The 12,491-nt window shown below is 43.1% G+C and overlaps 1 protein-coding gene across 3 annotated transcripts in view; it reads left to right on the top strand.

Moving 5' to 3' along the window:
• The first annotated feature begins 8,249 nt into the window (after positions 1-8,249).
• LOC144230082 (uncharacterized) overlaps positions 8,250-12,491 on the top strand; it is a 103,157-nt gene continuing 98,915 nt past the window's right edge. For 2 of the 3 annotated variants that reach the window (XR_013334682.1, XM_077762288.1), the window contains exon 1: positions 8,256-8,328. Coding sequence is in view for 1 of the 3 variants with exons in the window: in XM_077762288.1 (XP_077618414.1) it covers positions 8,261-8,328 (68 nt within the window). In the remaining 2 variants the exon portion in view is untranslated. Of the gene's footprint in view, positions 8,329-12,491 lie in introns of all 3 variants that reach the window. The other variant, XR_013334683.1, reaches the window with a different exon arrangement.

The raw sequence follows: 12,491 nt of genomic DNA on the forward strand, positions 1-12,491 counted from the left end.
ACGGTTCATGGGTTCGAGCACTGCGTCAGGCTCTGTGCTGGCCACTAGCTCAGAGTCTGGAGCCTGTTTCAGATTCTGTGTCTCCCTCTCTCTCTGACCCTCCGCTGCTCACAATGTCTCTCTCCCTCTCTCTCTGAGACATAAATAAAACATTAAAAAAAATTAAAAAAAGAAAATGGTTTAAAAAAATAAAATAAAATTAGAAACATCCTAAAAAAGTCAATTTTATAGTGTTAGCTATAGTTCATATCTCCCCACAAAATTCAAGCTCCTTCAGTGCAATCCCATGTCTAACTTACTAGTATACCTTCAAGTGCTCAATATAAAGATTTCACAGAGAAGGCTCTTGATAAATAAATGAATATAATTAGAATTCAGTGCAGTTAGTTTCTTTAAAAGATCAATATACTTTAGACAAATTTAGAACATCATGTGAGAATAATGAATTGGATCCAATTACCGTAAAAATGATATATTAATTATATACAAAGTCATGTGGAAGTACACTGATAAAGATGCCCACAACATAAAACAGGTTATGGTATAGCGTACTATCCCATCATATAAAGAAAACTGGTAGGTAGTATTTCAATATAAATTAAAAGAAACTTATGGGGCACCTGGGTGGCTCAGTCAGTTAAGTGTTCAACTTTGGCTCAGGTCACGATCTCACAGCTTGTGAGTTCAAGCCCTGCGTAGGGCTCTGTGAAGACAGCTCAGAACTTGGAGCCTGCTTCAGATGTGTGCCTCCCTCTCTCTCTGCCTCTCCCCAACTCATGCTCTGTCTCTCTCTCAAAAATAAATAAACATTAGGGGCGCCTGGGTGGCTTAGTCGGTTAAGCGTCCGACTTTCGCTTAGGTCATGATCTCGCGGTTCGTGGGTTCGAGCCCCGCGTCAGGCTCTGTGCTGACTGCCGGCTCAGAGCCTGGAGCCTGTTTCAGTCTGTGACTCCCTCTCACTCTGACCCTCCTGTGCTCACGCTGTCTCTCTCTCTCTTTCCTAGAAATAAATAAAACATTTAAAAAAAAAATAAACATTAAAAAATTTTTTTAAAGAAACTTTGAGGAATATATTATGTCTATAATAGACTTAGTCAGCATGTAGGTAAGCAAAAAGAAACCACACAAAATATTTCAACAAAAGAGATTTCATGTAGGTTGGAAGTGCTCAAAGAGCAGGAAGAGATATTGAGGTGTCACAAAGACAGTACTGTGGGAAAGCAGCTGCCACATGCAGGAGTGAGAAACAGAGGTGAGGTCATGTGTTATTAGAACCTCAGAGGAGGGCTCTGATCTCTGGGAAGGGCGCACTGCTTGCCTTCCACTGGTGCCTTTCCAAGGGACGTTGTGGCAAAGGTGCGCGATGGGCTGGCAGAAGCTGGAGACCCAGGCTGGAACTCAGTGCGCGCCTGGGGGCCAGTGGCTTTGCTGGAGTGACGCCGGGAGCAAATCGGAAGTGGAACTTTTCTCTCTTCATCCTGCCTCCTGATCTCCCTCTGGTGAGAAATGGGAGATGCAGAGTCTCAAGCAAAGCATCACAAAGCAGATTATAGGAAAGTAGGTGTGGAGCCCAGAGACAAGAACTTAATAAATCATGCAGGGGAAAGGGAACACACTTACTCTGCCGTGTATGTACTTCAGCATTGTTGAATTGGGTTACAGTGATCATGCCTTGTTTTAGTTTTTTTAAGTTTTATTAATTTATTTTGAGAGAGAGAAAGAGAGAGGGAAAGGGGCAGAGAGAGAGGGAGAGGGAGAATCCCAAGCAGACTCTGCATCGTCAATACAGAGCCCTACGCGAGACTCAGTCGCACAAACTGTGAGATCATGACCTGAGCAGAAATAAAGAATCAAATGCTTAACCAATTGAGCCACCCCGCTGCCCCAAGCCTTAATTTGCTTTGTAAGTTTATTTTTTTTAAATGTTTAAGTAATCTCTATACCCAACGTGCGGCTTAAACTCAGGACCCAGAGATGAACAATTACATACTCTTCTGACTGAACCAGCCAGGCCTTAATTTTTGCTGAGACATATTTCACATACCCTTTTNAGGACATTTGACGCTTATCAGACATATGATTTGCAAATATTCTCTCCCTTCTATAGGTTGCTTTCTTAGTTTCTTAATTTGTAATTCTGATAACATCTAATTTATTTCTTTTTACTCATATTTTTGGTGTCATATCTCAGAATCCATTGCATAATCCAAGGTCACAAAGATTTACATATGTTTTCCTGTAAGAATTTTATGCTTTTAACACTTAGGTTTAGTTTTTTTTTTTAATCTGAGTTCAATTTTGCACGTGGATATCCAGTTGTTCCAGCATCATTTGTTGAAAAGACCACTCTTTCCGTCAATGTATTATTTTAGCACCCATGTTGAAAATCACCCCCCCTCCCAGATTGTCAATTCTATTCTGATGATGTATATGTCTATTCTTATGCTAGTACCACACAGTCTTAGTTGCTGTAGGTTTGTAGTAAATTTTGAGATTGGGACTAACATTGGTTTTCTTTTTCAAGATTGTTGGCTATTTGAGGTACTTTGCATTTCCATATGGATTCTAGGATCATATTGTCAATTCATGCAAAAAAGGCAGCTGGGATTTTGATAGGGATTACATTGAATACCATGCTTACTTTTAGCAAAAACATTTCCACTGTGACCAGAAAGTCTGTTTTTCAAGATGCTAACTCTCTTGCTAATAGGCAGTAAGTGTAAACTGCATTAAGTTAGCTCAGATTAAAATCAAGATTTTTGTCTCTCTTTTGTAGAACAAATCACATTGATAATTTTAAATATATTTGGGTGAAATGCATATCTTTGTGGTTTGGTGAGGGCAAGGACTGTATCTAGTTTTGCTGACCAGTGTATCCCCAGGCTAAGCCCAGCGCCTTATAAGTAAAAAGTGCTCAGAGTCGTGGAGAAATGAAAGCATCTTCCCTAACAGGTGAGGGAACAAAACCAGTATATGGACTTAGGCTGTCCAAGGTGATGCCCAAGGGCACTAGGGTATGTAAAAAGAACCCAGCTCACCCAGACACAAAAGTGCAAATAATGTCTTTTATATAAAATGTTCAAATGTCTGGGGGTGGGAATATGGACTGACTGTAAACCAGGTTTCTTTTTAGGTTGATGGGCATATTCTAAAAGTAGATTATGGTGATGATTGTAGAACTCTATAATTTTACTATAATTTGTTCAATTGTAGTACACTTAAAGGTGGTTCATTTTATGATATGTAAATATCACAATAGAACTGAAACAAAGAAAGAAAGAAAAAGAAAGAAGAAAGAAAAAGAAATCCTAACAAAGAACTCCAGCTTGAGACTGGGGCTTCAATCAGTTTCAATTTTTATTGGGGAAAGTGATACAGATGAGGTAGGTCAAAGGGTGCTATATTTCACTGGCAAAGAAACAAAAAAGGAAAAGAAAAGAAAAAATGGAGGTGAAGTGATTGAAAAGAATAGTGGATCTGCACAGAGCAGTTGGGACTGAAGCTCACAGAAAAGATAATGAGGGATCAGAGGCCAAGATTCCTGTCGGGAATTCGTCTATAAAAGGGCCTGGAATACAAAGTAGAGAACGGACACTAGGTTGAAGGGAGACAAGGGACTGGAAGGCTAACCCATCTGCCCAGTTTTTGACAGTGAAGAAACAAAGAAGGTCATGGGCTTGCCTTTCAGCGGCACTAGGGGGATCACAATTGAAACATTCCGGGGCAGGGCTGGTCACCCTGGTGTGAAAAGACTGTGGCGGCAGCCAGAGAAACGTGGCGGTGGGAAAACCTTCTAGTTAGGAGCCATCACTTCGCCATTCACCCTTGTCAGCCCAGCTGCTGGGATGGCTCAGCAGGGAAGGGAAATGATCGATAGTGGCCCCTGACAGGTTACATGGGAAGAAGTAAATGTTCTACAAATGGCTGCGGGTCATGTTGGCCAGGCTGTCTGACTCCCAGTCCTGCTCTTGATCTTGATGCTGAAGCGACTGCATCCCTCACAGCCACTAAGTCTAAATCACATCCGGAGGCTTTCTGGCTTCTATACTTTTGCTCACCTCAAGCTGAAATTCACCTGGCCTTCCAAGCCTGCTTCATTTATTTATGGTGCCAGCTTTCTTATCATTCTTTAACATGTGTGATGTGCCAGGGACTATGCTAAGTTCTTTCTAGGCATGCATACTTCTCACATAAACCCGAGAGTTAGACACCGTTATCTTCATTTTTTAAAAAATATTTTTATTTATTTCTAGGAGAGAGAGAGAGACAGCGTGAGCAGGGGAGGGTCAGAGAGAGAGGGAGTCACAGACTGAAACAGGCTCCAGGCTCCGAGCTGGCAGTCAGCACAGAGCCCGACGCGGGGCTCGAACCCACGAACCGCGAGATCATGACCTAAGCGAAAGTCGGACGCTCAACCGACTAAGCCACCCAGGCGCCCCATGTTATCTTCATTTTTTAGACAAGGATATAAACTCAAAGACGAGGACTCATTTGGTGACATCACACAGCTAGTAAGTAGCAGAGGTGGGCCTTGAACTTGGGTGTGTCTGATGCCAAAGCCCATTTCCCTCAGTGCTGTCTTGTCTTTTCAAAGCGAATCTTCAACGAACCACTCTAGTTGCAGGTCTGATTAAACACTAATTTCTTATTTCTAAAGGTGGAGTAAATAAACAGCTAATTATTTCCCTCTAACTGAATTGGGCACTCCCGTAGAACAGCAGACACATCTGATATAAATAGAACAAACACCAGGTATTTTGCCCCCCAGTTACTAGTCAGGGAGTAAGGTTCTCAGTCCTGCGGTATGGTCTCGGGCAGTGGTGGGAGCTGGGAATGGGCATTTGTGACAACAGCCTGCAGCCCTCAGAAGTGCTCTGGTTTCAGCTGGTTAGGACCCAGCTGCTCAGCCTGCAACTCCCAACACTGACTCCAGGGGCATGGACGGGCAGCTATGTGGGGCTCCCCTGGGGAGGGGCTCGAGGGCTCTTCCCTTTTGCAGCAAATTGGTCTGATTTCAACCCTTACTGGGAACAACCAGGCATGCATGTGTTCCTGAGTCACAAAGCTCAAGCAACCTACTCAGCTTTCAGATTATCACCTAAAAAATCACATTCATGAAATTTAAATCTAATATTTGCACCCAAATTTAAACTAGAATATTATGATAAAAGCCTACAGCCTTTGACCAATCTTGAGGAAGAAAGCCTTATCTTATCCTTCCATAGAGTGATGGTAAGGATTAGATAGAAAGCATTATCCTCATTTTCCAGGTAACAAAGTTGGCTCAGAGAAGTTTCTATCCCGAGTTGGCCTGACACCTTGTTTTATGTCTATAGATGCTCCATTTTAAATATTTGTTCATTAACTGACCCCTGTGTCTATGTAGTCAGTGGAGGAGAGAAGAAAATATAGGTATTATATTCATAGTTTCAGGTATAAGGTTGTTTCCATTCTGTCTGGCTCACCAAGCTGGAGAGTTCTCCTTTCTCCTCTTGGTCTGGGCACTGAATTCCTGCCATTCCCCCAGGAGATGCTTACTCCTGAACGGCCTCAGGGACTACCTTGCCACCATGGATCTGCCATGCGGGAGCATGTGTGGAGCCAATAAATGAGTGGGAAGTAAAAGGTCCTTTTTCCACCTTCGCAGGATCCATGCAGCAAGGTGGTGAGGTGTGGAGCCAGGTATGGGCATGGTAGCAGGGGAATGACCGATGTCATCATTAGGTCTGAGAGTTGCGCGTCCTTGGTATCCAGCTGCTTCCTAATGAAAGTTCACCCCCCTTGTTGATTTCTTCTCCCTTTCATAAGAAAACTCAGTGCAGAATCAAACTCTGAGTCCAGGATCTGATTTGAATGGGAATTTTAATATAAGTGATATTTGTGTTCCTTAAAATGAAAGTTTTTTTTCATATATTGTTCCATGTTATAAATGATTTATGTTTAGGAGAAGTACAATTTTTAGTCATAACCTTTCCAGCCTCCTTGGCGTTATATTTTTAAACCACACGAGGGCAGTGGTGTCACATGTAAAAGATGCCTGCCTTCTGTTTTCTAAACAGATGGCACATTTGTTAGACTTCATTGGATGTATCTTTCCTTTATCGAAGCACAGGGGAATTTCACATTTGCAGGTAGAATGGGGGAAGATAGTTAAAATTTTATGCCGTATTTTTATCTCTTTGTTTATGCTGATAAAGGTAGCAAAAGCAGTTGATTTATCCTCCTTTTTGCTGTTTTGAGAGTCTGTTGTGCTAACAAGCTGGGGTGGGTGCTCATTACCAGCGTGACCCTGGCAGAAGATGTTCTGTTGATTTTGTATTTAATTAGAAATGTCACAAAGATAATACATAAACCCATCCTTCTTCCAAACCCTCCATACCCTTAGATATGACTTAAATTCCTGCTATTGCTTTCAGGAAATTTTTGCATTTAGTCTTTCTCCATACTTACTAGGTAGGCAGAATCTAGCCAGCTTTCTCTGAAGTTGGGACCATGTGACCTTCCTCACCCCACAATCACAGAAACTCTGAAGTGGCTCTTTCACAGATAGGTCTAGCCCTACTGGGTTCCAAATGTTCCTTGCCCCTGCAGATGTAGAAGGTCTAAAGTCAGGGCTAATCTGTTGCATCTCCTCAAGTTGGGATAATGCAGAGGTTGCTGCAGAACTGTGGCAATTGCTATATTGCCTCATGCAGTATTTAATTTTTAAAAATTTGTAACACTTAAATGCAAAGAGTTATATTAAAGATCTGGTTTCTTGCTTTTCTTGAAACCCTGGACAACTGGAATGACTAGCCTGCACAGTGTCTCTGTGGCAATCGGCCACAGCCACCTTCTTTGTGGCTAGATGTAGTCATCACACACCCATGTCTCCCCTGTTGTCTCCCTGATACTCGGGAGGTACTCATTATAACCACGTTTGCACTGTTTTTGTTACAATAAAAAGGAAAACGAGAATTTAATACCCATGTCTGTCTCAGAATAGCAAAATGAAAGGTATAGCCAAGGAGCCACATGGCTCAAGGAAAATAAGCCTGAATGGAGCCTTCCCTGCTGCAGCATTTAGCGAAACAACCTGCTCTGCTAGCACCTTGAATTTCCCACCTGGGAGAGCTGTGCCTTTGAAGATGGGCAGGCGTGGGGCTGACCTGGGGTAAAGTACCAGCAGCACTCCGGTGATCTTTTTATCCTCTTGGTTAAATGGGGATAATCTCACTTAACTCTCACAGCAGCCCTGGAAGGGAATCACTGAGTTACCTGGGCACACCGCTTAGCAGTGTGGTCAGCCAGCTCCTGGCTTTGTCTTACCTTCCTCGCGGGGGCGGTGGGTTTTCAGGCTGGTGTGCCACCCAGCCTCCTAACTGGCACTCTTTCGTTAAGTTGCAGATTCACTGCCTGACCCGGCTGGGGGAAGAAAGGGTTAAGGGAGAAGGGGAGCAGGTGAGGAAAGCCCTTTGGACGATGGCTCAGACCCGGAAGTGGCTAGATGCCTGTTCTGGAGCCTCGAGGTGGCAGCTGAGCTCCGCAGGGCTCCCGGAGCATTGCAGGAACAGACAGGAAATCCATTCCTGCTCTGCAGATTCACCTGCAAAACGCCCAAAGCAAACAGCAGAGGAAGTTTGCTTTAGTGGAGACAAACTCACAACTTTGCTCTTTCAAAGCCTCTGTTTACAAGTCAAAGCCGAGGCTCAGGCGGGCTTTCTACGCACACTCACTCGCAGGGGTGCTGCCTGCGGGGCGTATGGCTACCTCACAGGTGCGGCTGTAGCGGGACTCCAGATAACCGGGTGGGTCAGCTGGGTGGGGAACTGCACTCCACCACTTGGGGATCCAAGGCTGTTCACCCCAGGCCTTACAGGGTCAAATTTGGGAAAGGAGATGAGGAAAAAAAAAAAAAAGCCCTTAGCACTGGTGAGTTTCCCAATGGAGCAACACCTGTAGGTTATGGAATGAGGTGAGCAGCAGGAAAATTGACAGATGCTGGCTTTAGGTAATTGCAGCCTGAACAGAGGTGCTAAATAAAGCATGCTGCTCGAAGAATAGAAGCCACAGAAGATATCTTTAAGTTGGGGTGTTGGTTTGGTTACCTGAATGGTGTGTAATGTTGTAACTGGATTGGATATGTCTGTTACCTTGAAATGAAATAAACTGATAGTGTCTGGAGTAAAAATACATTGGCTAAAGGGGCATCTGGGTGGCTGAATTAAGAGTCTGATTCTTGCTTTCAGCTGAGATCGCTGGTGAAGATTTTTGTGGGGAAATGGTGTTCTTGGAGTCCGGAGCCGGCGGCCAAGAAAGAATTCTTGAAGATGTCTTTGGTGCAAAAAGGTGATTTTATTAAAGCACAGGGAGAGGACCCAGGGGCAGAAGGACCTGCCCCTGCCCGGGACCAGGAAGAGAGACTCCATATACTATGGAGTTGGGGGAGGTAAAACTCCAAGGGAAGTTTCCAATGAGATTTTCATATGCTAAAGGAGACTCCCTGGATACTGGAGGTCTAGCTATTGTCAAGCTATGGTTGTTTCCTCCCCAGCAAAACATTAGCAGTAAGACAGTAGGGAGTTCCTGGAGAAACATTTTACTCTGCCTGCTTCCTGTCTTTGCGAATGGGCTGCAGGTTGTAAGGAAATTTAACTTTATCTGTCATTTTCTTCTGCCTTTGTTTCCCACATCAGTCATGATCTCACCATTCATGGGATTTTGGGCTCCATGCTGAGAGTGCAGAGCCTGCTTGGGATTCTCTCTCTCCCTCCCTCTCTCTTTCTCTGCCCTTCACCCCCCCCTCCCCCGCACATGCTCTCTCTTTCTCAAATAAATAAACCTAAAAAAAATATATCCGCTAGAGGTGGAGTTTGTTGAATTTATGAAACCAGTATCACAGATCTTACTTAACTTTATATTCCAGTGAAAGATTTCCTGTGGGAAAGGAGGCAAAGATGATGCTCTCTGCTTACTAGTGGGAAAATGGAGACCCCGAGGAACCAGAGGAACTATGGAGACTGGTGAATGACCGAATTTCTTGCTTTGCGGGGCTGCTGATGAAAATATCTTAGAGATGGTCTGATACCAGGTTCAGCCCTACATGTGTTTTGAATCCTGGCTGTGATGTTTTTTAGCTGCGGAATGTTGGGCAAGTCACATTCCTTCTTTAAACCTTCATTTCCCTGGCTAGAGAGGGGCAGAGAGCCTGAGCACCTAACTCACCGTGATGCAGGGCTGAAGGACAGTGCTGATATTCACATGCAAGTGTCTGATTTTGAAGTCCTGGCTCTCTACCGTATACATGGCCATAGAGTTAAAAACACTTCCCAGCTCCCTACCTGACTCCGTCCTCCCCAACGTGTCCTCGCAATTTAGATTTTGAGCTCTTAGATTCAGTGCATTCAGTCTTTGCTGCTTATGTGATTTCTCAGTGCAGGAACCTCCCACTTTCTGTCCCTCAGATGTTATAGATCCTTTGTAATCTGTCCCTAATTTTTTGCAAACTGAATCTTTGACTCTTCCCGGCCATAATGTTTGGTTAATGTTTGCTCCTCTTCATGTCTTTTTTCTCAGCCATCTTCACTTTGTTTAATACTCTTCTTTCTCCTGAGAAGGCCTGTGTGGGTGGAGTTCTCTGCCCCCGCATTTCTTTAAACTATTCCCTCCTAGAGTACACCCTCTGAGGGTCAGTGGCCAAATAAGTTAGGAAAATGGTTTCTTGTTTAAATGGAGTTTTATGCTAGTGTGTATTATAAATCCTTCAAAAGATGCTATTGCATGTGGGATTTCTCAAACTGTTTGGACCTAAAGAATTTAAAATACTCCCTCCTTTCTTCCCTCCCTCCTTCCTTTCTTTTCTTCTCTTTCCTTTTAATATTTCATGGGGCCAGAATGTCGTGGTACATGTCTTGGAGGCTACAGCACTGACCATTATAGCTGAGGTTATGGATTCGTATGTAGGGGGACCCCAAGGCCAGACCCTGGGACCAATTGTATTCCCAGGTGGGGCATCACAAGGGCATCAGTCAGCCCTGCTGTTGCTCTGCTGGAAATTCATATTTTGCATCTAGAACTGCTCTCACCATCTTATCTGATAACCAAGTAGCTGTCTTAGAAGGCATTCCAGTAGGTACTTCCCTGCTCTTGGTCTCCTGTCTGTTATCCCAATTTCTGGTTTTATTTGTGATCCCAAAGTCTTCCATCCTACTTTGTCCCCAGACTTGATTCTATGTTGCTTGTCTCCCCACACAATGCCAACCTATATTTCTACCTGTTTTTTTTTCAATTTGCCTTGTCCTCTGCGCCTGTTAGGATACCTTGGTTTTCGTTCTTCGTCCCATGCCCCTCTAAACTTCCTCCCTCTTTTCCACGCTGATATGATTTGGCTGCTGAGGAGTTCAGGCTCTGGGATCTGGTAAACTGAGTTCTAATAATTGTAAACTCTTGAGGAAGGTATTTAACTTTGGGTCTCAAATTTTCCCATCAGTAAAGCAAGCTTAACTCCCTTACACTGTTCTGATGAGGATTAAATGAGATAGTCCATGTGAAGTGCTTCTTTTACCCTGTTGTAGAGTAAGAGATCAATAATTATTAGCTATTATATTATTCAAATCCCAAGGGCTTCTTTGATCAATTTAGCCCATACTGAGCTCTCTCATCTCTAAATACTTTAAAATTAGTGTCACAGACTTAACATTTGATTTTGTTTGTGACTTAGTTATAGCTCCCCACACTAGATTTGGAATTTTTTTTTTAAATGGATAATTTCAGGAGTGCTTGGATGGCTCAGTTGGTTAAGCATCCAACTCTTGATTTCGGCTCAGGTCATGGTCTCACAGTCTGTGAGCTGGTGCCCTGCATCAATGGAACCTGGTTGGGATTCTCTGTCTCTCCTTTTCTCTTTGTCCCTCCCCAACTCATGCTTCTGCGTGTGCTTTCTCAAAATAAATAAAATAAACTTAATTTTTATTAAGTTTAATTCTATTAATTTTTACTTTAAAAAATTAAAAATGGATAATTTCAAACGTACCATAAATAGAGAGATTAATGGCATCCTTTTGTAGGATCCTTTTTAAAAAATGTTTATTTTTGAGAGAGAGCGAGACAGAAAGACACAGACAGATCATGAGTGGGGGAGGGTCAGAGAGAGAGGGAGACACAGAATCTGAAGCAGGTTCCAGGCTCTGAGCTGTCAGCACAGGGCCCAATGCGGGACTCAAACTCATGAACTGTGAGATCATAACCTGAGCTGAAGTTGGATGCTTAACCCACTGACCAACCCAGGCGCCCCTGTAGGATCCCTTTGTACTTGTCACTGGATTGGGTCTTTCATGATAGTTCTTTTTCATTCTGTTCTGACATTAAATCTAACATTGCTCTGTACACAGGAAGCATTGGCCTGGGTTGTGACTGACAACAAGCCACCCACTGTGTGTGAGGCTGTGCATAGGATCTCTCTGCTCAGTCTTTCCTGGAGGATGGGTTCACCAAAAGGGCTCTCTTTTCTCTTTCCCATAGATGTGGAGATGGAAAAATAGCAATCAACTTCCTAGATAGACTTCATTTTCCAAAGTGAAAGCCTTCCACCTCCCCTTGTCAGTTCTTCTGCTGAGTCTGGGGCAAAATAGTTTTTGGATCAGCGATTTCCCATTTTTCCCTAAAGTTTTATCAGAATTGCTTTCTGGTATCAGGTTTGAATCCCAGTTCTCGACCTCTGTGGCTTAAAGCAGCAGACTTGAGAAGACAGATCTCATAGCTAAATCTCCACCCCTGACATTTTTTTTTTTTTTTTGCACTGGGTGATTGACATCCAGGGACACAGCATATTGACTTCTCTCAAGATGTTGAACAAAATAAAAACTATGGGCAAGAGGAAACATGATCCTACATTTATTAATGTGGCATTAGACAGTGTCTCTGGAAACATGTTTTATGCCACAATTCCTCTTGATGGCACTGGAGCCTTAAATATCATAACCAGTCTGGTCTTTCTCATTCTAAATCCTATTATCTAGGTTAGCTCATCTGTATTCAAAAGATCAATGTTGCATTATTACAAAGATCCTTTCAAGTGTAAAAAGGATGGCACTTCATTACAGAAAGTAAAAGAAACTAATCAAACTTTCTTGGTGAAATCATTGACTTTTTTAAGTAAAGGGCAAATTTAAGAATTTGAAAGTCCGAGATGCGAGAGAACTCTGAGGTTTGGGCTCACTCCGGCATGGGCATGAATGCGTCTGGTTGTAGTGTATGGGTCTTGGATAACCTAAAGAAGAAAGAGGCTTTCTCGAAAGAGTCTCAGTGCTTGCAGCTATTCTCGTTTCTTCATTTCTTCTGTCATTGCGTGGTTCTGTGTCTTGGAAAAAAATGAGCTGCCGGTGGGAAGACTCTGAGTTACAATGCACGGTGTGCCCTATACAGGCAACACTTCCAGTGACTTGGTTAATAGAAATTGTTAGGAAAACACTGGCAAATATTATTTATTCATTGTCTTAACTCTTAACAGACAG

Source organism: Crocuta crocuta, unplaced genomic scaffold (genome assembly GCF_008692635.1).
Source record: "Crocuta crocuta isolate KB4526 unplaced genomic scaffold, BGI_CrCroc_1.0 scaffold360, whole genome shotgun sequence".
Taxonomy (NCBI): Eukaryota; Metazoa; Chordata; class Mammalia; order Carnivora; family Hyaenidae; genus Crocuta; species Crocuta crocuta.